Here is a 27,391-nt window from a genome sequence, read left to right as displayed (position 1 = left end):
TGGCCCTATCGAGTACCCTCTTACAATTATTTTAGAGTTTAAATATCCACATATGCCTGTCATATTAAAAATGCCTTTCCTGATGGGTATTGAGGAGGGCACCTTTTGGGATGAGCACTGGGTGTTGTATGGAAACCAATTTGACAATAAACTTCATATATTGAAAAAAAATGCCTTTCTTTAGCCCATTTCTTTTAATTTCTGTTTCTTTTCAAGTTTGACTTTAGAGAAGAGCAGTCTACTCTTTCTATCCACGTATCACCTTTCATTACGCGCTAGTCCAGTCTTTGCTCAGCACTCTTCCAAAGCTGCTCTTGGTGAGGATATTGGTGACCTCATTGACAAAAACAAAAACAAATGGACTTCTGTTTTAGCTTTCTTGACCTCACAAATTCATTTGACTAGTAGTTGATTTTAGGAATACCCTAGAGCTGGTGAAAATAGGGCCTCGGGGATGTTGAAGTTCTCTTTTGTCATGTACAAGGAAAGCTCTTAGCTGGAGCTTTCAAGAAGTTTGTAAAAGCAGTTTGTTCTTCATCGGTTCAGCTACTGAGAGGCAAACGCTGGGCAATTCCTCTGGTTTTCTGAGGACAGTTTAAAAAACCTATTTGGGGTACATTTGTTTGTGTTCTATTCTGGTTGGGCTGTCATTTGTTTTCTCTCCCATTGTGGTTGTCCTAGAGCCTTTAAATAGAAATTTTTAGGTCTGATAGTATTAGCACACAGTTCTCCTGCCTTACTGCTTACACCAACCTGTTGTACCAGTTTGGGTGTGGTGGTGGGAACTAACTTCTTGTGTTTTGGCAGGTTAGCTCTCCGTGCTTGCAGACCTGCAGGTTCCCTTTCTTTTGTGGCATCTAATTTGGGTAGGATCATATAATTTTAGAAATTCCCAATTGACTGATAATCTCGCAAGTGAAGTGGTTTTCTGCTTGATGCAGGCATGACTTTGGAAGCCTCTTGTAAAAAAAAAAACAAAATCTTCTAGGATCTTGGGTAACCACTTAATCTACATTAACTTTATATTTCACAACCTAGGGGCAGAAAAAGCAGATGATTATTTCCTCCAGTCACCTCAAGTGGTTAGTCTTTCCTGTCATTCTTTGTCTCCTTTCGTAAAACCACCCTGTTCACTGAGTTCAGATTTATAGCTAATCTTCATACATATGAGAGCATTTCTGGGTTCAAACTACATATAGTTGAAATGCAACTAGTTTCATGTCTCTCAGCTTGAAGCTTGCTTAAAATATTAAATAGCTCCTTCCAGGAATCTTTTGTGATTTCTCAGGTCATTCTTCTAAACCGAACTAACACTTAGGGTTATTGTCTTTATAGGTTTTATCGACGTCTTCTGGGTCTAAGCCTTTACTTTCTCCACCAGGAGCCTATGTTTTTGGATAAGTATTTTTCTTGCAGTCAGGTCACCAGATTAATTTCCTGTAGACTGTAGGTCAAAACTGTCGTCTCAAGGCAGCCTTGTTTGGTGGGTGTTCTAGGCTCTTCCTGTATGAGGTTTCTGACTAGGCTTTCTTTGGTTCTGAATAGTTTACCTGTTTATTATCATGATTGTTTTTCCTGGCCTCTGTTCTCTTACTTCTGTTTTTCTGTTTGCTTTCTGTCTCCTATTGCTATGTTGTTTTTAAAATTCTGTTAATGTTGCTGTTCTTCTTAGCCTCATATTCTTAAAATTTGTCGTTCTCTCTAGCCTTTCTTCTGCTGTATTACTAAAAAGTCTTCTTTAAGATTCTGACTTAGGACATCAGTCCCAGTCTCCCAAGATTCTTTCTCAGGACATCACTTGGTTCCTCTGGAAATTTTGTCTTTTTAGAAACTCGTGGCTTAACACTGATCTGGTTGTCTCTTTAATTCTGGTGCAATGAAATTGCTCTAACTTGTCTTAAGGATTCTTAAATACTCTTTACAGTTTATAATCATGTTTTGCGGAAGGATAAAGTTGCCACAGTAGAGGAGAGGAGCTATTTTCTCTTTAGATTTTATCCATAAGTAAACAGCAAAATGTGGTAGAAAGGGTATGGATCTTGAAGTAAGAAAATTTTGGATTTTAAGTCTTCCTTTTCCAGTTGGTATTTTTGAAGCTGTAAGTCTTTTTTTCCTCACCAATAGAATTATATCCACCTCTTAAGATTGTTGTAGGACTAAAAAGGACAGCTCTTACAAAAGATGATACCTAGAAGATAGTATCTATATAAAAAGTTTTTTTTTTCCCCCTTAAGGAGTGGACTTCAGTTGTCTAACCTTATTGTGGTAATCATTTTGCAATATGTATATGTACCAAATCATCAGTTGTGTACCTCAAACTTACACAATGTTATGGGTCAACTGTATATTAATAAAGCTGGGGCAGGGGAAGAAATGGACCTCTTAGACCATTAAAGTAGTGAAATCCAACATCCTGAGAGCACCATTCATTCAGTAAAGAAATATTTATTGGGTGTTTGATCTGTGTCAGACACTGTGGTAGGAGAAGAGGTTTAATGTCTTTGTTTCTAAGGTAGCTTACTGTGTGTATTTCAGTATATTTTGGTAAATGCTATGATAGAGATAAACACAGTACCATGAGGAGACTGAGAAAGGAAAATCAAACTGGGCCAGAAACTCAGTAGGTGTTAAGGATCACTTTCTGCTGGGAAATGATGATTGTGCTCAATTTTTAAGGATTATTAGGATTTAGCTAGGTATATAAGCTGGGTAGTAGTGAAGGAGTGTAGTGAGATTAGGCTTGAGAAGATGGTGTTCAGGAGTCAAATTGTAAAGTACCATGTGTGCTAAGGTGTTTTGGCAAGTCATTGAAGGATTTTAAGCAAGTGAATGTTACAGTCTTGAGTTATTTTAGAAATTTTGCTATGGAAGGTGTATGGATGATGGGTAAAGGCTAATTTCCAAGCTTCCTTGATGACTGTGTGGATTGGTTGATGCTGTTAAACTTGAGGAGGAGAGGGAAAGATAAAATTTGATAGTGGGGAGAACCCTAGACATCATTACTAAAGACAAAAATAAAGACTATTAGAGATAAAAAATTGAGCATTGAATTAAGAACTTTTATTGCTAAACAGGGAACCTGATCTAGCACAGAGTCTAGGGGGGCTCTGGAAGACAGCATTTGAGGAGCGAGAAATGGAGATCTTTTAAAGTGAAAGACTATGAGGTATCTCTGTTTCATACTAGGAAAGCAAAATGCTGTTGATAGGCTGGTGACATAGCTTTGCTGGTCAGAGAAGCCATAGACTGGCCAGAAGGGGGTCTGTGTATGTGTCTTGAGTATTTATGGATGTGCCCATCTTGAGATTATGGTGTATAGCCAGCGGCCAATGCATAGGCTAACCTGCAAACATATGTTTTGACCATACAAGGAACTAAATCTAGTTAAACTCAGTCTCACTATGCTAAGAGAACACAACGACCACTTGGTATTTGATGTAAATCACCAGAAAAATATTAGAACATTTTTTAAAAAGAACCAATCATTCTATGTTTTGTTCCAGTATCTTGTTTAGAAGTTGTTGTATGTGCAGCCATCAGCTTGATATGTGGTTCTGGGGCAAGTTGTGTGTTGCTTGGAGTCGTCTGCTTCTGAAATTATTTTAGTAAATCCACTGGTTTGGACTGGTAGCTTGTTTTCACTATGACACATAAACATACACATCAGCACCTTGAAGCTTGACTGTAGTTGCTGTTGACAGGAGGACTTGAAATGGACCTTTTAGGTGAGGTCCTTTACAGAGGAAAGGGAACTTCTATTTCTTGGGGATAAGACTGAGTAACTCAGGTTACCCTCCTCAAAACTCTCAGTATAGTTTCACACAGTTTTTAGCTATATTTGCGTATAAGGGTATAGAATAAGTTTTTAGTGGATTTAGGGCCCAGTGGTGTTGGGCATGTTGTAATAATTTCATAGGGGAGAAAGTCTATGTGGGTAATTAGTGCTAGTGGCAAAACTTTAGGAAGAATGAAGGGTTTCTGAAACTTGCGGGATCATATGAACAGTGGAGTTTCTAAGTTAAGAGAAATATATTAGAGTTTCTGTTTAACTCCTTTAGTGAAATGAATTCCTTGATCATTTGATAGGAAGGTAGGGATTCCCTGCGTTTCATTAAACAGTGAACCTGCTTCAGTGCCTACATGTTCAGTGGTAACAGAGTATCTTGCATGGGGAATGCCTTTGTCATTTTTAAGGTAAGTTGTTCCACAAACAGTATTAAATCAGAATTGACAAAAGGGGTATCTATAGGTTCAGAGGTGGGCATAATTAATTTTAAAGTTAATGCTAAGCAATCATGTAGTTCCCCTTTATTTGAGGAGGAATTGATACTGTAAGAGTAGGTTTTGAACAGAGTTGAAAAGTGTTACACAAAGTGAACAAGAAAGGATTTCATAAGAGGTAAGGTGGTTGATGGAAATGTTGACTCTTGCTCAGAAGTAACAAGAGGGGTGCCTGGGTGGCTCAGTCAGTTAAGTGTCTGACTCCTGATTTCACCTCAGGTCATGATCTCACGGTTTGTGGGATCGAGCCCCATGTCAGGTTCTGTGCTGACAGTATGGAGCCTGCTTGGGATTTTCCCTCTGCCTCTCTGTCTGCCCCTCCCTCACACGTGTGAACTCACTTTCTCAAAACAAATAAGCTTAACAACAACAAAAAGTTTTAAGTAGCTCTTGGGACCCATCGAATGAGTAGAGAAAGTGCTACCAAATGCAAACAGGGATGGTATGTCTTAGCAAGATAAGCAATAGGCTTCTGGCGTGAACAGTGCTGTTAGATTACTTATGGGAGGAATTGAGGAAAGTGAGGTGTTTTGTTAAGAGTTACTGGGGATTCTAAGGATCCCGGTTCCATTGATGCCCTGAAATCTTGAACAAATCTTTAGTCTTTTCCATTAGTTTTTTGAAGGAGCAATAGGGGAGTATTATGAAAGGCAATACATCTTTGCTCTAATAAAGGCTCAATATGAGATTTATTCTTGATAATCACTTCAGGTTTAAATATTGGGAGTAACTGAGGGACGGACCCCTGGGTGGCTCAGTCGGTTAAGCATACGACATTGGCTTAAGTTATGATCTGTTCACGAGTTTGAGCCCCACATCAGGCTCTGTGCTGACAGCTCGGAGCCTGGAGCCTGCTTCTGAGTCTTTGTCTCCCTCTCTCTCTGCCCCTTCCCCACTCACTCTGTGTCTGTCTGTGCTCTCTCAAAAATGAATAAACTTAAAAAAAAAATTTTAAAAATTTTGGAGTTACTGGGGCAGAGTTTTGTAAAGATCAGTTTGCACTCTTACTGGAGTCAGCACCATGTATTCTACCTGTGTCAGTAAAAATTTTTAGCCCAAAGAGTACAGGTATCTAACAGTGGGTTAGGAGAGGCCACTGGGCACAAGACAACAAGGGTGTCTGGGGCTGCTATGATTTGGTTTCGTGCACTTGTCATCTGGGATCTCTAAACATACGCCTTCTGTAGAGCATTTAATTTGATAAGAACATGCCTCACCCTAGCAAATTATACAGAGTAGAGGTCACACTAATGGAGACTCAGAAGATAAGAGAGTTATTGGTGATAACTATTATTATTATTATTACTATTATTCTTTTAGTACAGTGAGGAAGAGTAGAAATGAATTTAAGGTAGAAACAGAAGACCCTATACCTACTAGGAATTTGTAGGTCTGTTCTTGGACAGAAAATGGTTTTCATCTTGTCTGGTAACAGCAGAGAATGTAATAGAGTATTATTGAGATTCTCAGAGGCATGTTGGTAGTGTATGTCTAACTTGGATTGTTGGACTCCTTTCTTGGCTTTTAAGGGACACTCAGTTGTCTAGTACCTGAACTCTTTATAGATTCAGCATCTCCCTTGGGACAGTTCTTAATCTGCCATAGGAGGGAGTATTGGACTTTAAGTAAGTTGTTTACACTGAAGGGACGTGTTGGCTTCCCCTACCCTTTTCATTATTTTGTAGTTCTTTGATAATAATTTGTTGTAATTATTTACAGATTATTAAATCTGTTTGCCAATCTGGTTATTTTTAGTTTTAATCTGTTAAAGAGCTGAAAAGACCTTGTGGTGGTCTGGTGGTCTATATCAAAATATTTCCTAAAATTCCTAAAACCTTCTGTTTATGATGATTTTGCTTGCAATTTTAGATTTTGGTCCAATCTACTTTGGTAAAAAAGGCTTCTGGGATGGCCAGAAGTACTTTTCTGTGTCTTTAACTTTCTTTAAATGTTCTTCTGACTTGGGATATCTGATCTGCATTAGGATCCTACCTTGTTTTTTCGAATTATCTCTGACATTCTGTTGGGGGAAATTAGTAGTCTGTATAAGCTTGTGAAGGTCTGGAAGGCTAGGGAACATAAGTGTCTAAAAGTATTCTAAATTCCCGAGAAAACCTTTGGTTCTCAGTGGGTTTGGGGATTCCCTCAGGGACTAAAGTTCAGAAATAATAGCATGACCTTCTTTTGAAGAGTGATAAGTCCTTAATGGAAATTGCACATTGTCTATGCCTCACTATATGAGTGCTCAGCAGCAAGGGAGGAGGCAGGACCATCATGTTTAAGGGAGGAAGATCTTAGGGAAACCCATGGTGATAAATGGAGAAAAGTATGAGGTTTTCATCTGAAGAATCAGAACATTAACGTTTTAGAAGATGGAATAAAGGCCGAGCTTTACAGGCAGGAAGTTAGGCACAGAGAGTAAGCTGCTTTTTCCTTTGCTTTTTCCAGGCAATCCTTCAGGGAAGTTAGTTATGAGCTATTGAAACAGTAAGATGTCTTGGTGTACCAGTTTAAAATGGTAGACCTATTGTCTTGGGGGTTTTACCTCCTTTGGTTCTAAGGCATTTGCAGAAGTGTAAGTCTTTATTGAAATCATAAGTTCCCCAAAGTGGCTGCTGCCATTATAAACTATCCATGGTGTAATTATGCCATATTATTAGAAACGCACATGAACTTAGACTATAGTGAGTATACATGTACTTGATTCTTTGAGCTGACAGTCCCTACAACAAATACGAAAAAGGAGATTCCTTTACCATTTGGTAGACAAAAGTATATACAGAGTGTTTAGGCAGTTGGGAGGGAGCCAGTATTCTAGTACCTGCAGTCCTTGAATCTGGCCCAAACCATGAGTTTTCTGAAGAATCTTAGACGAGACACAGGTGGACTGACAATAGAACATATACAGGACACATCCCCTCTCTTTGTGTCACTCAAGAAAGAGACCATATTTCCTCTCCATCTGTATCCATGAGAAACCAGATGGCTCTGAGCCAGAATAAACAGAAACTTGTGGGACAGAATAGAACAAACTCAGAACTGAAATCAGCTGAATCACTCTCAGAAGGTGTCAGAAACTTGCTAATTCCAGGGCTCAATAGGTTCTTAAGTGTCAGTGGTCTGTCAGCTTCACTTGGTAGCTCAATCATATCTCTGTGGGACCTTCAAACTGTTAAAGCATAGCGACTCTTAGAGACCAAAGACCGAGCACTATATGAAAAAGCTTTATTGCCAAGCATGGAACCTAATCCAGCCCAGGGTTAAAGCAGGCTCTCAAGGATGAGGTTCAAGGCAGGAGAAATGGGGTAGCCAAATTTAAATCCAAAAGATCATGAGTTATCTTTCGTACTAGAAAAGTCAAATCTGTGGGGCACCTGGGTGGCTCAGTTGGTTAAGCATCTGACTCTTGATCTCAGCTCAGGTCTTGATCTCAGAGCTGTGAGTTCAAGTCCTGAGTTGGGCTCCACGCTGGGTGTGAAGCCTACTTAAAAAGAAATAAAATAAAAAGAGCCAAATCTTTTTTTTTTCAATATATGAAATTTATTGTCAAATTGGTTTCCATACAACACCCAGTGCTCATCCCAAAAGGTGCCCTCCTCAATACCCATCACCCACCCTCCCCTCCCTCCCACCCCCCATCAACCCTCAGTTTGTTCTCAGTTTTTAAGAGTCTCTTATGCTTTGGCTCTCTCCCACTCTAACCTCTTTTTTTTTTTTTTCCTTCCCCTCCTCCATGGGTTTCTGTTAAGTTTCTCAGGATCCACATAAGAGTGAAAACATATGGTATCTGTCTTTCTCTGTATGGCTTATTTCACTTAGCATCACACTCTCCAGTTCCATCCACGTTGCTACAAAGGGCCATATTTCGTTCTTTCTCATTGCCATGTAGTACTCCATTGTGTATATAAACCACAATTTCTTTATCCATTCATCAGTTGATGGACATTTAGGCTAAAAAGAGCCAAATCTTTGTTGTTGATTGCAGGTGACATCTGGGTTTGTTGGTTGGTAAACGCTGACTGGCTGGAGATTGTCTGTAGCATATGTGTGGTACAGAATTTTGTCTAGCTGCCTCTGTTTTGTACTTCATATGTGTGAGTTAGGAATATGTCACCCATCTGCATCACTGGTATCAGGCTAGGTGGCTAGGACAGGGTTTATCAAGACTTTAGTAGTTTTTTGGACATGAGAGGGTGGGTATTAGGAGAGAGGTCTGGGTGTGGTTCTATAGCTGTATACTTTGCAGTGTGGTCTAGTACAGAAAAATACCAGCTTTCATGGGTCTTAATCTGTTCTTAACTCCTCTAGTAGTGTTCTTATTATCTGTTGATGTTCAGTAAACCACTCCAAAACTTAGTGGCTTAAAACAGTGACATTTATTTTACTTGAGAAACTGCAGTTTGTACAAGGGGTGGCAGGCTCAGTTTGTCTGTCTCCCACTCAGCATCAGCTGGGTGGCTTAAAGGCTGGGACCTAGTGTTATCTTAAGATTCACTAATATTCACTGGCAGTTCAGCGGGCTGTCAGCTGGGGCCTTAGCTGGGATTCTCAGCTCAAGTTCCTACAAGTGGCCTCTTTATGTAGCCTTGGTCAGTTCCACGGTGAGTACTCAGAGAACCAAATGACTTCCAAATATGATACGTTGGGGAATAGGTTTCAACATACCAATTTTGGAAGGAGACAAACTTTCAGTCTATAGCATACTTATTTTTCAACTATATCAAAATTATGTACTCTGATTTCCATAAAAGAAAACTTTACTAAAAATAAAACCACATTATTTGAGATTTTCTAAATGTGGAAATAGAGGTTTATGAACTACAAATAATAAAACAGTATAGCTCTTCATTTTTTACAGATTTTATTATAGGGCCTGTCACATTTTAGTTGCTATAATAGATACTCTTGAGGATACAAAGACCTAATAACCTTTTGAAACAAAAAGCCTAAATATTCTGCCCTTGCAGCATTTATCCTATCTAATGATACTTAGATCATTATGTAAAAGTGATAAGCATCTGAATTTTTCCAGTGGCCCAGAGAGCTTTCAGAGAATGAGTTTTCTCAGGGTGCCTGAGTGGCTCAGTCGTTGAGTTTCCAAGTCTTGATTTGGGCTCAGGTTGTGCTCTTGGGGTTCGTGGGATCAAGCTCCACTTGGGCTTTGTGCTGACAGCACCGAGCCTGCTTGGGATTGTCTCTCTCTCTCTCTCTCTCCTCCTCTCTCTGCCCCTCCCCTGTCCCAGCTCTCTCTCTCTTTTCCTCTCAAAATAAACTTAAGCCATCACAAATTAGTGCATATTGTAGTTATGTAATAGATATAAAGTTGCTTTGTAGAATCATCATCCCATTGTAATCTTGGCTTATTTTTGCATGTGTTTGAATAGGCTATGAGAACATGTCTTCACCTTATAATCAAACCATGTAAACATGAGACAGTATATGCTTATGCTTTTTCCTTTCTACATACTACATTTGTTTATAAAAATTTGTATATTACTTAAAAAGATTTATAGGGCTGCCTGGGTGGCTCAGTCGGTTAAGCATCCGACTTCAGCTCAGGTCATGATTTTGTGGTTTGTGGGTTTGAGCCCTGCATTGGGCTCTGTGCTGACAGCTCAAAGCCTGGAGCCTGATTCAGATTCTGTTTCTCCCTCTCTCTCTGCCCCACCCCCACCTCCCCATGCTCTGTCTCTCTCTCTCTCTCTCTCAAAAATAAACATTAAAAAAATTTAAAAAATTTTACAAAAAGATATTGGTAGGTTTCAGATGCTTTATTTTATATACATACTGAGTGTTTGAGGGGGCATTGTATATAAACAAGTAACAGTAGATTTTTGGCACTTTCACTGTCAGTAATTTTTCTTCTGCCAGTGTTGGTAAGGATTTAGCATTATGCCTTTCATTTAAACTCTACTTAGTCAAAAATGATCATTTGAATAGAACTTGGAGAGGGTGATGTAAATGGCAGTATGCCATTATAGGAAGAATCTAGGAAATGTGATGGATTAGTCATTTGCGCTGAAAATTTTACTGGGAAATACTTAAACTTTTGGCTTGCAGTGCAGTGAGAGGGAGGAGAAGTGGAAAAAGGAAGCCTTTTGTTTATTGTAAAACAATGCAGTGAATTAGCCATAGTGTTGTTAGAATAAGAGTCTAAACATGACGCATCTAGGCAAATTTCATCGGATGGCAAGTTATGTTGTGACTCGATCCTGAGCCCCCTGTAGGGCTTCAGAATTTGTAAGACCTCAGTATTTGTAGAGGTTATTGAAGGCATACTCTGCACAATTTTCTAGGCTCTGGGGATGCAGTGGAGATCAAACCTCATGGAGTCTAATGTTCTAGTGGGGAAAGACTTTAGGAACTGAAGGGTTAATCGAACTGTTCACGTTTGGAAAATGTGAATCTTTATGGATATTTAAAATTGGTAATTCCCAGGGGATCCTGGAGAAGTGATTGATTCTAGGGCAGGGGCGGAGAACACACAAGATGAACCTGGAGCATTTTCTAGTGTCAGAAAGTATGCAAGTGTGCGCGCTCTTCCCACAGTGATGCACGTTTGTCAAAGGAACACAGGAACCAACTGCAAGAACTCCCAGTGGCCAAAGCTGGGACAGTTTGAGCAACAAACTGAAGTAATACTGGATTATAACCCAGAGTATAAAATAAATATTTATGAGTCTGTACTGGTATAAATAAATGGTTGAATAAATGGATAAATGGAGAAGGATGGACAAATCTCCCATGCAGAATTCCAAATAATTTATGTGCACAGTCCACTGTTAAGGAGTGGGAAAATAACTCCCTGGCTCTTTAAAAAAAAAAAAAAAATTTTTTTTAATGTTTATTCATTTTAGAGAGACCAAAACAATGCGTGAGCTGGGGGGAGGGGGGGCAGAGAGAGAGGGAGATACAGGATCCAAAGCAGGCTCCAGGCTCCAGGCTCCAAGCTGTCAGCACAGAGCCCGATGTGGGGCTCGAACCCATGAACTGCAAGATCATGACCTGAGCTGAAGTTGGAAGCTTAACCGACTGAGCCACCCAGGTGCCCCAATAACTGCCTGGTTCTTAAATCAGGGGGATAGCACATAGTGACTTCCTTCCAAAGAGCACACTATGGAAAGGAGGTTAAAAGAGTACCTTTAGAGTAGAGAAACGCTACAAACACTGCTTCAGTCAGGTCAAGGTTAGTATCAACAGTGGTAAGTCACATTGATACTATATGCCCTTGACGTGATATTATGAGAATGCACCTTTACCATTGTGGTCTTCTTCCCAATGACCCATAACCCAGAATAATCATGAGAAATCAGACAGATTCTTTCTACAAAATACCTGATGAATAGTCCTCTAAACTGTCAAGGTCATGAATAATAAGCCTGAGAAATAATAACAAAGTCTGAGAAACTGCTGTAGCCACAGGAGCCTAAGGACACATGATGACTAAATGTAATATGACTTCCTCAATGGGATCTTGGCACAGATAAGACAGTATGTGAAAACTAAGGAAATCTGAAAAATATGAACTGTAGTTAATAATAATGTATATTGATTCATTAAATTGTGATCCATGTACCATACTAATGTAAGATGTTATGAGTAATGGGATAATGGGTGTGAGGTATATGGGAACACTGTACTATCTTTGTAACTTTTCTATAAGTCTAAAATTATCCTAAAATAAGTTTATTAACATTAGTAATTACCTATCAACCCAGGAAATACTTCAAAAGTATGAAATTATAGAGAAGTTTTGTGTTTTGTTTTGTTTTGTTTTTTTAGTTTTTTAATGTTTATTTATTTTGAGACAGAAAGAGACAGAGGGAAAGGGGCAGAGAGAAAGGGAGAATCCCAAGCAGGCTTCACACTATCCACACAGAGCCCAATGCGGGGCCTGATCCCATGAACTGTGAGATCATGACCTGAGCTGATATCAAGAGTCGGAGGCTTAACTGACTGAGCCACTCTGGCACCCCTATAGAGAAGTAGTATTATAAATCACAGTGCTTTTTTTTTTTTATAGTTGCAGTCTTCTTTCCTATTTGTATTAGTAGCTTGTATTTACAAATGGGGTCTGTTTGGGAAACTAAATATCTTTGGCACTTTGCTCTATTAGAGTAGATCATCAGGTATTTGAGTGACTACCGTTTTTAGAAGCTAGAAGGATGCAGAATACCTGAGAGCTCATTCTTATTGTTGTAGAAATAAGGTTAATATAATTGGTGGTAATAAAAGGTGGTAATATACCGTTTTATTGTATATGAAATCTGTGGTTTGTTTGTTTTAAGTGATCTCTACACCCAACATGGGGCTCGAATTCACAGCCCTGAGATCAAGAGTCACACATTCAACTGACTGAGCCAGCCATGCGCCCCTCAATGAGATCTGTTTTTAGGAAAGGGCCCTAAAATAAGCAGTGGTTACAAACAGTTGAGAAAGCCACCCTGATTTCAACAAAAAGACTTGCTAGGTTCAGAGAAGTAAAGAGTGAATTTTATTCTTTACCTTTTAGTTTGCTCATCCTTATACCTTGTCAGTGGTTTTCTGAGGATTTTCATGGATTTCAATAACTATTTGAGTGCATATCATGTTTATGATACTATATGTATAACTGTAGGAGAAATAAAAATAAATCATGGCTTTGTCTTTAAGAAATGTATAGCTGGGGCACCTGTCATCTAGTAAACGAGCTTATTAGGCATTTTGAATCCAGGCTCTACCTGGAATCTATAGAATCAGCTCAGATCATGATCTTGTGGTTCATGGGTTTGTGCCCCGCGTCAGGCTCTGTGCTGACAGCTCAGAGCCTGGAGCCTGCTTCGTGGATTCTGTCTCCCTCTCTTTCTGCCCCTCCCCTGTTTGCACCCTGTCTCCCTCTCTCTCAAAAATAAATAAAATATTAAAAAAGAAATGTATATTTTAGTGAGAATATAGAGGGATGGAGAGGATATCACGTGAATAATTTAATTTTTTATTTAATTTTTAGAGTATGAGTGGGAGAGAGGGGCAGAGGGAGGGAAAGAATCTCAAGCAGACTCCATGCTCAGCACAGAGCCTGATGTGGGGCTGGATCCCACGACTGCGAGATCATGACCCGAGCTGAAATCAAGGGTTGGATACCCAACTGACTGAGACACCCAGGTGCCCCACGTGAATAACTTTAATACAAGTATAGTGAGAAGGGACATACGAAACAAGTAGAGTCAAAGTGTTGTTGGAAATTCATAGGAGGGGAGAGAGAAAATCAGATTGTGAGAAAGGAGGAGATCAGAAAAAGTTTCACATGAAGTTGAGATTTGAATGGATAAGATTTTGAGGGTCTATGGTTAGAATAATAACACTTGAAGTAGGAGGAATGTTTTGAATAAAAGCAAAGGCAGAAAAGTCCTGGGTTTATTTTAGGGGACAAAGAGGCTGGTATTTTCAGTCTAGGGGTTAATGAGAGAGAAGGCTGGGATAATTGACAGCCTTCTAGATGAGGAGTGTATAGAAAAAGAAAAAAAATCTATAGAATCCAGGTAGAGCCTGGATTCAAAATGCTTAATAAGCTCATTTACTAGATGACAGGTAGGGCAAGCCGTAGCTCTTAGTTGTAGTTTACTTTTCTGTGGATATTAGAACATAACTCACAAACTTGCAAGGATCAAGCAAGAGACTCTGTGGAAGTTTTGGGGAGCACATTATAACATATTCTAGAAAGGGGCACCTGGGGTGGCTTAGTTGGTTGAGCATCTGACTTTGGCTCAGGTCATGGTCTTGCAATCCGGGGGTTTGAGCCCCGCATCCAGCTCCGTGCTGACAGTTCGGAGCCTGGGGCCTGCTTCGGATTCTGTGTCTCCCTCGCTCTCTGCCCCTCCCCTGCTCGCTTGGTCTCTCTCTCCTCTCTCTTTCTCTCTCTCTCTCAAAAATAAATGAACGTTAAAAAACAATTAAAAAAAGAATTAAAAAATACTCTAGATGTATTACTTAAATGTGAACATTGAAAATGGAAATAGAGTGATCTGTATATGATACCAGATATAATCTGGCAACTGCTTTAGATGTGCAGTGGTCAGGGAGAGGGAGAGATAAAAGAGACATTTGCTTTCTGGATTATTGGAAGCATGTGGTACAGTTCACAGAACTAGGAAGGTCAAAAAGAAGAAGAGCTGGTTCAGTAGGAAAGCTGTTTGATTCAATTTTGAATAAATACAATTTTCAGTGCTGGTGAGATATTCAAGTGGGTATGTGGGGTGGGCAATTGAAATGTGAATTTGGAGCTTGGGAGAAGAGTGAGGCTAGACATATACCTTGAGACTCACTTATCGATACATACTGAAAGCTTAAGTACAGAAACTTTGTTATAGACTGAATGTGTCCTCCCAAATTTTATATGTTGAAGGCCTAATTCCCAATTTGATGGTATTTGAAGGTGGGGTCTTTGGGAGGTAATTAAGTCATGAGAGTAGAGCCCTCATGATTGGGATTAGTGCCCTTATAAGAAGAGACTCAACAGAGAAGATACCTCTCTTGGCCATCTGATGATAAAGCAAAAAGGTGTCTTCCTGTCTGCAGAACAGGAAGATGGCTCTCACCAGACATCACATCTGTTGCCACCTTGATTTTGGACTTCCTGGCCTGTGGAATTGTACAAAATAGATGTTATTTTAAGCCACCCAGTGAGTGTATGGGATTTGTTATAGCAACCTGAACTAAGAAAAAATTTTTTAATGTTTATTTATTTTTGAGAGAGACAGAGACAGAATGCGAGTGGGTTAGGGGCAGAGAGAGAGGGAGACACAGAATCGGAAGCAGGCTCTAGGCTCTGAGCTCTTAGCACAGAGCCTGACGCGGGGCTTGAACTCACGAGCTGTGAGATCATGACCTGAGCCGGAGTCCGATGCTCAACCGACTGAGCCACCCAGGCACCCCACTTGCACTTAAATTTTAAAAAGTGTATTTGTACACCCTAATCTTGTTTCAGTTTTATTCGGTTAAAATACACTTCTTTGGAAAATTCTTTTGACCAAAATCTTCATATGTTTGAAATTACAAGAAAAACTGTTTTAGTTGTTTGAGCCGCCTGGGTGGCTCAGTCAGCTAAGTGCCCAATCCTTGGTTTCGACTCAGGCCATAATCTCATGGTTTGTGAGTTCGAGCCCCACGTCCAGCTCTGGGCTGACGGTGTGAAGCCTGCCTGGGATTCTCTCTCTGTTTCTCTCTCTGCCCTTCCCCCATCTCAAAAATAAAGAAAATAAATAAAGTTGTTTGGTATGAGTGAGCTGGAAAGGTTGCCTTTAATTGGTTAACTTGAGAACCCATTTTGCCTTTGGTGAAATATTTAAGTGCTGACAGTTTGGTTTTTTTAAGCAAGAATACTTACCTTGTTATAGTAGAACCTTTATCTTTTAATAAATCTAATACACTAGTTTAATGAACTACCTGCCAGGTACTAAGTATATTACGGTAAACTTAGTGGCCCAGTTTGTTTTGTAACATGCATAAAACAAACTGCCTAAAATTCCTGGATTAAATGGCAGTGTGGCAAGATACTTAGTTAAAAGCAGGTCTAATATGACTGTATAGGTAAACTGTTATATATCTGTTGAAAGAAGGAAATTGCTAATTTTTTTGGAGAAGGCCCTTTTGCATCCTAAGTTTCTGTTGACCATTTTGTGAACTTGGATCACACCAGTAATTGCTTTAACCAGCGTTAAGTTCCCTATTTATAAAGGAAGAAGTAACCTGGGAGACTGTTTCATTTTATATATGATGGTTAAGAGACTGGATTCTGTAATTAGTCTGTTTGAGTTGGAATCTCAACTCTAGTACTTACACTGTAATCTCTGGCAAGTCTTTATGCCTGAATCTCCATTTCTTCATTTCTAAAATGTAAGTAATAATACCACTTTCTTCACAGAATAGTTGGCATATACTCGCACAGTAAATATTCAGTAATAAATATTCAGTAAGTGTTAGCTAATCTTCTTATATTCCTTGCTAAAATTATATTTTATTAAATGTATTTGTAAATTGACTTTTAGTGTTTTCAAGAAATATTTTCTTGTCAATAAATATATTTACATAATTTTAATGGATGTGTAATAATATTTCAGCATGCTGTTTGTCATCTTTAACTTTCATTTTTGTTATGTGTATAGGGTTGTAGCTGACATTTTTGCTCATTGCAGCATTTTGTAATGATGCTCTTGAATGTGAATCTTTGTTAGTGCTCCTGTTTAAAGCAATAAGTAGAATACGTACATGGAAAAATTCGTTTATGAGTTTTCTAAAGAGCTTAAATTTCCTTTTCATTCCATGTGTAGGAGTTGGGGTAGAGGTTGTTTCTTGGAGCAGGAAAATCTAAATTGCTGTCATGTGCTAGCCATCAGGAAGGGTGCGTATTAGTAGACATTTTTACAGTACTAGGCCATCTTGTTGGTATATGTATAGGATTGTTATCCTGAACTTCAGTTTTAATTTACAATGATAATATAAGTTCAAGGAAAAAAGACAGAGAAATCTACTCTGTTCAAAAATAGTACAACTTTTGAGTTGCAGGAACAGTATTATAAAATCTGTTTTCGTGGGGCGACAGAAGACGGGATGTCTGAGTGGTTTTTTCTTTCTCTCAAGCAGTTTCATTCCAGTCGGCAGTGTAATTGGAATGCAACTCTAATCTGGAGGAGGAAGGGGAATTTTTGGCAAGAAGATACTGAACAGTTGGGAGTTTTACTCAGATTAAGCATAGACAGCCATTCATTATGAGTACAACTCAGTAAGAACAGCAATAGCATTCTGTTTCTACAGCTGGGATTTACTCTGATATTACTACATGGTGTGTTGCATATAGATAACTCCTATCCAACCATAAAAAAAATATTGATTTAAACAGTAATATTTACTGCATCTGCACTTCTGCAAATGGTTTTCTCCAGTCACTGCCTCAAATCAAATATACTAAAGGAGATTTTTCAAAATTTAAAGATTCTGTGTCTCCCTCTCTCTCTGCCCCTCCTTTGCTCATGCTCTGTCTCTCTCTCTCTGTCAAAAATAAATAAACATTAAAAATAAGTAAATGTTAAGATTAAAGGAGGGGGGCGGGCATTGGTGGCATGATATTGGAATTATATCTGACCTGCAAGCTCTGAGAGCAGAGTACTATGTCTTATTTATCTTTGTATCTGCAGAATCTATCATAGCACTTGGCACAAAGTAGGTGCTTAGGAAATATTGAAAGAGCGAATGATATAGGAAGTGCTACCTTCTTATTAAGCATCTCAAGATGATCACATCTGCTTCCCTGTGAAATAGGACCAGGACACCAACAAGGCTCATCTTAGTTTATTTTGAACACCTCCTCTACTGATTTAAAACCATTTATCTGCAGAAGAGGTGAGCAGAATAGAACAGGCTAGGTTTTAGGTGTGTAGTCTTAAGAATGAGAAATGCTGTGAAGGAATTTGAGAAGGGTAATAACGTGATCAAAGTAGTCTCATGAAATTAATCTAGTGCAAATCTACAGGTTGAGTGAGACATGGTCCCCAGTGGATTCTGGAGTAACGGTACTATGCTTATATAATGCCACATTTGTAGTTAGCATTAATCAAAATTAATACATGACTGCTAAATATCTGGAGTCCAGTATAATGTTTTTAGTACAGAAATCAGTGAAAATTCATTGAACTATGTAGTTAAGATTTCTTCACTTTCCTATATGTATTACTTCAATGGAAAGCTTACTAAACATTGAGAGATACTGAAATATTGATAACTGTCTAGGAGAAAGTCTGTACTCCTTAGCCTTTGTTCCAGGCCTTCCCAGCTTATAAATTGTCTCTCTTGCCAGTCCCTTCCTGTAACTTAGTCTAGCATTTCTCAACATTATTTTTATCTCTCTTCCTGTAATGATTGTTTAGAAAACAAAAATAAGATTTCCTTCGTAGTGGTACCCCTCCCTCCCTAGCTGCAGGATTCCCAGTCTTGGCTCAACTTTCTATAGTTTATGCTTCACAATAGGATAGGTTTACAAATACAAATTCATATCAATATAATTATGAAATTGTTACAAACATAAAATTACATTATAATAGTGTATGTACATTTCCCAGGAGATTCTGATACATACCTCCTTGGTTGAGATTTTGTTATGGTGACAGAGAGGAGTCTGTCTTGTTGAAATTCACCAAGTCATTGAGCATTTACTGAGCTCTCATAATTGGTACTGAAGATGGAAAGAGCAATAGGCTGTGGTTCTAGTACCCAGAATATATTCCCAAGAAAAAGAACAGTACAGAAAAGGCTTCTAGCTGTGAAACTTATTTATTTATGCAAATAGCTAAAATTACCAAATCTCAAATCATGTTTAACAGTCTCTCTTTTAAAACTTGCAAATGAGAGTTTTTGCTTTTAGAGTATAAAAACAGTTGAAGCAAAAACTGGCTGATGCTTTTGAGGTCTAGTGTTAAAGTTAGCAATCTGACCAATCTTGATATTTATGTTTTAAGTTAATCTTGTTTCTTCTGGAGCCCTGGTACTTGCTTCCTAGTCTCTGGGTTACTAAAATTCAATTTATCTTTATAAACTTTGAATCTGATTTTAAAGTTATTCTTTCGTGGGGTGCCTGGGTGGCTTAGTCGGTTAAGCCTCCAACTCTTGGTTTCCTCTTAGGTCATGATCTCACTGGTTGTGAAATCGAGCCCCGTGTCTGACTCTGTGCTGACAGCGGGAGACCTGCTTGGGATTCTCTCTCTCCCTTTGCTTCTCTCCCTCGTGCACTCTCACTCTTTCTCAAATAAGTAAACTTTAAAAAAAAAAAAAAAAAGGTTTTTTTTATTTTTTATTTTTTGAATGTTTATTAAGAAAAAAAATTTTTTTTAACATTTATTTATCACTGAGAGACAGACACAGAGCATGAGCAGGGAAGGGGTAGAGAGAGGGGGAGACACAGAATCTGAAGTAGGCTCCAGGCTCTGAGCTATCAGCACGGAGCCCGACGCTGGGCTTGAACTCAGGATCTGTGAGATCATGACCTGAGCCGAAGTCAGTCGCCTAACCAGCTGAGCCACCCAGGTGCCCCTAATGTTTGTTTATTTTTGAAGGAGAGACAGAGCGTGAGCGGGGAAGGGCAGAGAGAGAGAGGGAGACACAGAATCCAAAGCAGGTTCCAGGCTCTGAGCTGTCAGCACAGAGCCTGATGCGGAGTTTGAACTCACGAACTGTGAGATCATGACCTCAGCTGAAGTTGGTTGCTGAACCAACTGAGCCACCCAGGTGCGCCCTGTGCCAAAAAAAAAAAAAAAAAAGTTAAAAAAAAAATTATATTTTTTATTTTTCAGTTGACCTTTGAAACTTATATTAACAATATCTTAATGATTTTTAAAAGAAAATTTGTCAAATATGATCTGACTACTTTGTTTTAAATAAAAGGAAACCATAAAAATAAAATTTCATAAGTTAAAATTATGATTACTTGAGGATTAATTTATCTGTCACATAAAAAGTCCTCCTTTCAATGAAATTTTAGATTATTTTGGAGTCTGTTTCATTCATCCAGTAAATTTATTGAGCACCCATCAAATAACTGGTGCAATGTGTGCTTGTGCGCCATTGAGGCAGACCTGATTTATGCTGTATGGTGTTTACCACCCCCATAGTTACAAGTGGTATTCTAAACTTAAGCATTTATAATGAAGTGTGATGAGTGCATGTTATAAGTGGGGGATTCTGTGAAAATACAAATGGGTGGAGGGTTGAGAGAAATATGTTCTAAAAGGTTTCCTTTCCCTTTTGAGATGATTAGGTGAAGAAGCCTGGGAAAAATGTTTCAGACAGAGGGAATGGCATATGACTCTCTGGGTGAGGGATGGAGTTTGTTTGAGAAAGTGAAAGTTTAGTGTGGTTGGATCTTGGACTTAGGTTAGAGAGGAGGGGTGGTAATGAAAGATAAGATCAGAGAGGTAAGCAGGAGCCAGGGCCTGAAGGGCATTGTAAACCAATATAAAGTTTGGGCCTAAGAACCTTGGGACTGTTTTGAAGATGGAGGTCAACTACCTCCAGAGTGGTAGGTTGGGTGTGATATCCAGAGCACAGATGGAAGGATAGTTTTGAGGAATTTTTGAAGGGTATTTTGGAATGTTATTAGGAGGATGGGACATGTATGAAAGGCCTTAATTGTATTTTTAAATTTTGGGTCCATTGCAAAGAATTGGTGGAGGCTTGAGGCAGGGGACTGATTGGGAGGCTGGTTTTAGTGGCCTAGACTAGTTGATGGTGGCCTGGACAAGGGTGGTGGCACTGGTAATAGAAGTGGACAGATGAAGGATATTTCAGAGGTGGAATTGATTAGAATTGGTATCTGCCAGGAGATGGGGAGAGGGAGGTGTACTGAAGGTTGCTATGGAGGTTTCTGACTGGAGCAGTGGAGTTAAAAGCAAGGATGTTTATTGAAAGAAAGTAAACTGGAAGAGCAGTTTTTGGGGAGGGAGAGATGGTGATTTTATTTTGGGGGCATATTTAATTTGTGCAGACCTGAAGTTCAGGAGAGAGTTAAGTTTGGGTCTTAATATTTAGGTGTCACTTAAATGGTAAAGGTCAGGGAGAATGCGTGAAATGTGGCTCTTCAAATTTATTTCTTTTTATTTTTTATTAAAATTTTTTTAATGTTTATTTTTGAGAGAGCATGAGTGGGGGAGGGGCAGGCAGGGAGGGAGACAGAATCCAAAGCAGGGTCCAGGCTCAGAGCCCGACACAGGGCTCGAACTCATGGACCATGAGATCGTGACCTGAGCTAAGTTGGACGTCCAACCAACTGAACCACACAGGTGCCCCTTCAAATTTATTTTTTAGAGAGGAGAAAGAGCTTTGTTAGTCTGTTAAGCTACGAATTTTCTACTAGGAAAAATGTGGGTTCTTCCCCCAGAAAAATACACATACATATAACAGTTTACATATATTCCAAGGTTTGCAGAGATGGGCATCTGTGCTTCTCAGGTTATAGAGTAGAAGAGGATCCAGGGCAAAAATCCTGAAGAACCTCAACTTCTGTGGATGGAGTATAGGAAAACGATCTGGCAAAGAGGATTTAGAATGTATTTTATGCCTGGTATAAAACCAGGTGAAATGTGGTATTAAACAGAAACCAAAAGAAAAGTGGGGTTCCAGAAGAGGGAGTGATGGCAAATCTCCTCAGGTGTCAAGTGGGATAAAGAATGAAAGATGTCCATTGGATGGATTTAGTAATTAATGTCCCCTGGGCTTTGGAGAAGCCACGTAGTGACAATGGTGACAGAGGAAGCCAGATTGTTAATGAATTGAGGCATTAGTGGGAAGTGAAGAAGTTGAGTCAGTCTAAATTTACTTTGTAGAGAGTTTTTATCATGAATGGGTGTTGCACTTTGTCAAATGCTTTTTCTGCATCTATTGAGATGATCATATGGTTTTAATCCTTTCTCTTGTTAATGTGATTGATCCCATTGACTGATTTGTGAATATTGAACTGCCCCTTGCATCCCTGGAATAAATCCCACCTGATTATGGTGAATGATTTTTTTTTAATGTATTGTTGGGTTTGAATATTTTGTTGAGGAGTTTTGCATCTATATTCATCAGAGATACTGCCCTTTAGTGTTGTTCTTCCTTTTTTTTTTAATTTTTAATTTCTATAGTGTCTTTATCTGGTTTTGGTTTTAAGATAATGCCAGCCTAATAGAATGAATTTGGAAGCTTTTCTTCTTCTGTTTTTTAGAGTAGTTTGAAAAGAATAGGTATTAACTCTTCTTTAAATGTCTGGAATTCACAGTGAAACCTGGACGTCTGTTTGTTGGGAACTTTTTGATTATTGATTCAATTTTGTTAGTACTTCATCTGTTGAGATATCTATTTCTTCCTGAGTCAGATTTGGAGTTTCTTTGTTTCTAGGAATTTATTTCTTCTAGATTGTCCAATTTGTTGGCATAAAATTTTTCCATAATAATCTCTTAGAATCCTTTGTATTTCTGTGGCATTCATTACTATTTCTCCTCCATCATTTCTGATTCTATTTATTTGAGTCCTCTCTCTTTTTTTTTTTAATGTTTATATATTTTTGAGAGAGAAACAGAGCATGAATGGGGGAGGGGCAGAGAGCGAGGGAGACACAGAATCTGAAGCAGGCTCCAGGCTCCGAGCTGTCAGCATAGAGTCCGATGCGGGGCTCGAACCCATGGACCGTTAAGATCATGACCTGAGCCGAAGTCGGACACTTAACCGACTGAGCCACCCAGGTGCCCCGAGTCCTCTCTCTTTCTTGATGAATCTGGTTAAAGTTTTATCCAGATAAAATAAAATACTGTTTGTTTTTGTTTTTCAAAGAACCAGCTACTGGTTTCATTGATCTTTTCTATTGTTTTTTTCAGTCTCTTTTTCATTGATTTCTGCTTTAAACTTTATTATTTCCTTTTTACAGACTTTGGGCTTTGTTCTTTTTGTAGCTCCTTTACATATAAAGTTAGGTTGTTTACTTTTCTTGTTTCTTGAGATAAGCCTGGTTTGCTATAAACTTCCTTCTTAGAACAGCTTTTGCTGCATCTCAAAGATTTTGGACCATTGCGTTTCCACTTTTATTTGTCTCCATATATTTTTTTATTTCCTCTTTGATTTCTGGATTGACCCATTCATCGTTGAGTAGCATGTTACTTAGCCTCCCTATGTTTGTGTTCTTTCCAGATTATTTCTTGTGGTTGATGTCTATTGCTGTGGTAGGAAAAATGCGTATGATTTCAGTCATTTTGAATTTATTGAGACTTGTTTTGTGGCCTAACCTCTGGTCTATCCTGGAGAAAGTTCCATGTGCACTTGAAAAGAATGTGTATTTTGTTGTTTTTGGGTGGAATATTTGTGTATATTCTGTGTATATTTGTTATATTTGTGTATATTTGTTAGGTCCGTCTGGTCCTGAGGCGGGGGTGGGAGAAGTTAAGAGCTTTTCCTCTAAGATCAGGAATAAGACAAGGGTGTCCACTTTTACCACTTCTACTCAAAATAGTACTGGAAGTCCTAGCTGCTGCAATCAGACAAGAAAAAGAAATAAAAGGCATCCAAATTGGTAAGGAAAAAGTAAAACCTTGACTTTGACTATTTGTAGATACCATGATAGCTATATATATAAAACCCTAGAGACTCCACCAAAAAACTAGTAGAACTAATAAATGAATGCAGTGAAGTTGTAGGATACAAAATCAGTATACAGAAATCTGTTGCGTTTTTATAATTTTGTTTTACTGTTTATTTACTTTTGAGGAGGCGGGGAATGCGTGTGAGCAGGGGAGGGGCAGAGAAAGAGGGAGACAGAAGATCCAAAGTGGGCTCTGTGCTGACAGCAGAGAGCCTGATTCTGGGCTTGAACTCATGAACCTGCGAAATCATGACCTGAGTGAAAGTTGGATGCTTAATTGACTGAGCCACCGGGGCGCCCCTTAAGTAGTTACATTGAAGGAGAAGTAGGATGGTGTCTGGAGAGTATGTTTAAATGTTGATGAGGCCATAAGTAGAGGAGATGGGAGAACAGGTCCCTGAGAAAATGGTGATTTGGATATAAGATCTAGAACACAGGGGGAAGGACAGTGTGAGACAGGAGGGTGGATATTATAAGCAGAAGGAAGACAAAACGAATGAGTATCAAAACATAACTTTGTAGGGTTAGCAATAAGAAGTTGGAGAATTCGCATATATTTTTGGTTTCTCTAAAGTAGGATGTGAAATCAGTTCACTTCTGGAATCATAGAACGGTGGTTTTAAAAAAAGTCATTACCTCAGCAGTACTGAAGATTAGAATTTGGATTCATATATGTGTTGTAAATGTATTGATCCTGAGTATTCTGTACGGTTTATGTGGTGATAATGAAGGTTAGAGAGAAGTTCTTCTAAATCCAATTAGTGATTTGGTACTCTCAGTTACGGCTCTTAGTTTTCATATTTGAGTTTTTATGTTTTTAAAAATAAAACTGTTTCTAAGACAGGGCCTAAATGACTCTGACTACTAAATCATTATCTTGTACTTACTTAATAATTTTACTCATTTACCAAGGCATCTCTCTCTTTTTTTTTTAAGTTACTTATTTTGAGAGAGAGAGAGAGAGAGAGAGACAATTGGGAGGGGCAGAGAGAGAGAATCTCAAGCAGGCTCTGCTTGACAGTGCAGAGCCAGATGCAGAGCTTGAACTCATGAACCATGAGATCATGACCTGAGCTGGAATCAAAAGTCGGATGCTTAAACCAACCACTAAACCACTCAGGTGCCCGGCATCTGTCTTTAAAATAATTTTTATTTAACTTTTTTTAAAATTTTGTTTATTTTGAGAGAGAGAGAGAGAGAACGAGAGCACATGCAAGCAGGGGAGGGACAGAGAGTGAGGGAGAAAGAATCCCGAGCTGACTCCGTGCTGTCAGCACGGAGCCCATGAACCATGAGATCATAACCTGAGCCGAGATCAAGAGTTGGAGGCTTAACGAACTGAGCCACCCAGGCTCCCCTTTATTTGAACTTTTAGAGTGATTAGTTATATATAGACTTATTCCCAAGGTTTGTTATGTTAAATAACACTAAACTTCCAGACCATTTCAACCGAGTAGAAGTGGGTAGAAATTAACCAAATATTACATGTATAGATATTTTATAAGTTATAAACCATACAGAAATCGATGTTTTCCCTTCACTTTTAACAAGTTTGAATTAAATAAGTTAAGTTTATAACTCTATATAAGCAATAATTTTTTAAAGTGCCATGTAACCACAAACTATAAAATTCACCCCTTTAGAATGTGCAGTTCAATGGTTTTTAAAAATTTTTTTAATGTTTATTTATTATCTTGAGAGAGACAGAGAAACACAGAGTGCAAGCAGGGGAGGGGCAGAGAGAGAGAGAGAGACAGAGAATCCGAAGCAGGCTCCAGGCTCTGAGCTGTCAGCACAGGGCCAGACGCAGGGCTCGAACCCATGGACCACGAGATCACCTGTACCGGAGCCACCCAGGCACCTCCAATTCAGTGGTTTTAATATATTCGTAACGTTGTGCATCCATCACCTTACGAGTAATAATTTCATGCAGGGTAATCCAGAGAATGTGGCTTTGGGATATCTACTCAGTGTATTAACTTTTAATTTTTGGTAGATACAGTAATCTGTCTTGTCATTGAGTTTAGAAGAAGGTAATTTATCTCTCCTATAAAATTTCTGTGGAGTTAGGTGGAGACTAAATAACAATGTTATTTTTTAAAAAAATCTCATCTATATCAAGAAAGCTTTATTTTATTTATGATCTTCAGTATAAAATTATTTCATTAAAAAATGTATATGTCAACCTGAGTTTGCTTATTTTTTTCTTGGAACTATTTTCCCCTTTTCACCGAGCTGCTCTGAGATAAATCTTGATGGAAGATTGATTGGAAGTTGGTCCTTATTAGAATACCAGATTTATAAATTTTCTGGCTGTCAGCTGTTATGTGTGATCATTGCTAAAGTTGGAACCACTGGTTCAGCTGTCTTTTGCTAGTCTTTAATAAAAGCTTGTGATCATATTTCAAACCTTGCTATAATGTTTATCATTCACTGGTACTTTCAGTGTTTTAAAATGAACGTTTTGACAGTGCAGTCTTACCATTTTAATTCTTTCCATGTATTTTTTGTTTCCTTTACAGTACTCTGTGCAAAAAACTTGGTGAAAAAGGATTTTTTCCGTAAGTAAATTAACTTTAAATCTTGTATGTTGTGTGTAGACTTTTTGGATAACTTTTTCAGAATTGTCTGGCTTTAGTGATTTCTCTATTCAGAAACATACTTCATACTATTTTATGAATGCTTTGGTTTGGACCCTTTTGGCAATACTTTTTTTTTTTTTTTAAGAGGACTTTGTGCCTTTTTAGCCTTTGTTCCTTTCCTTTTATTCACCCCTCTCACATATTTGTGTGAAATGTATACGTGTATAGGTGTGTATATGAGACGTGTAAAGAATATCGAGGGTGTGCATACTACTAGGTTTCTAGAAAGGGTGGAGATTATTTTGTAAACACTTTTTCTTTTCTAACATTTTATAGGAAATTTTATTCAGGCATTCACCATACCTTGGAAAGTAGAGAAGTTATTCAGCCTGCTTAGAATTTCCAGAGTGTAGGAAAGAAATCTCTGCCACATTCAATCATAGATGCTCTTATGTCTCGGCCTCTAAAGCAGACATTTGGTTCCCCTATTTGCAGTCTCTTTGCCAATAAGTTGTCAATTTTTTTTGTGGCTTTATTTAGGATTAAGTTTTGTGAAGGAGGATTGGGAAGAACCCCTCACGTGTGTTTAAAATCTTTACCCTGTAATATCATACTTCGCAATAGCTTTAAGGTATTGAGTAAAAAAAATAAAATAAATATATATAAATAAGTAATTGAGTCAAAATGATATAATTTTTAGTAAAGAATTCGAAGCCAACAAAATTTTATATGTAATATATTTGAAGTTATAAATTGAGAAGATTCATTAGATTTTCATTTTTTATTTTATTTAAAATTTTTATTTTAGAGCATGTGCACACTCACAAGCAGGAGAGAGGGGCAGAAAGAGAGAGAGAGAGAATCTTAAGCAGGCTCCACACTCAGTGTGGAGTGATCCCATGACCCTGAGATCATGACCTGAGCCAAAATCAAGTGTCGGACACTTAACCGAATGAGCCACCCAGGTGCCCCAAGAAGATTCATTAGATTTTAAAATTCAAGTTCTACCAGCCCCCAGAAACTAGGTATGAGTGCTAATTTAATATGATATTACTTAATTTTCAGGGGTTTCATTAAAAGAAATAGTAAGCTCTTGATGCATTTTAAAATCATACTTCATTCATCTCACTTGAAATTTTCTTCTAAGATATCTAGAGTAGAACCAGAATTAAAGCTTATAAAATAACATAAAACTGTATAATTAGAAATTTTTCTGGTTTCTGTGCTTATATGGGAAAGCAGTTAAATAGGATGCTGTGGGACATAGTTGAGAAAGTTGTGAGCAGTCTCCAATATATGTACCAGATGCTGTCTACCATACTGCGTATCACAGCAGGAGAGGCCAGTGGCCTCTCTCCATGCTGCCACCAAATTCTGTCTTCACGGGCTTTTTCTG

At 38.4% G+C, this 27,391-nt stretch overlaps 1 protein-coding gene across 3 annotated transcripts in view; it reads left to right on the top strand.

Moving 5' to 3' along the window:
- SMURF2 (SMAD specific E3 ubiquitin protein ligase 2) overlaps nucleotides 1-27,391 on the top strand; it is a 118,607-nt gene that overhangs the window by 35,223 nt on the left and 55,993 nt on the right. For all 3 annotated transcript variants that reach the window (XM_045044237.1, XM_023243701.2, XM_023243700.2), the window contains exon 2: nucleotides 25,936-25,974. In XM_045044237.1, the coding sequence (XP_044900172.1) occupies nucleotides 25,936-25,974 (39 nt within the window). The remainder of the gene's footprint in view (nucleotides 1-25,935; nucleotides 25,975-27,391) is intronic.

The sequence above is a fragment of the Felis catus genome, chromosome E1 (assembly GCF_018350175.1).
Source record: "Felis catus isolate Fca126 chromosome E1, F.catus_Fca126_mat1.0, whole genome shotgun sequence".
Taxonomy (NCBI): domain Eukaryota; kingdom Metazoa; phylum Chordata; class Mammalia; order Carnivora; family Felidae; genus Felis; species Felis catus.
The sequence above is the reverse complement of the archived record's forward strand: the minus strand, read 5'-3'. Positions and strand labels throughout refer to the sequence as shown.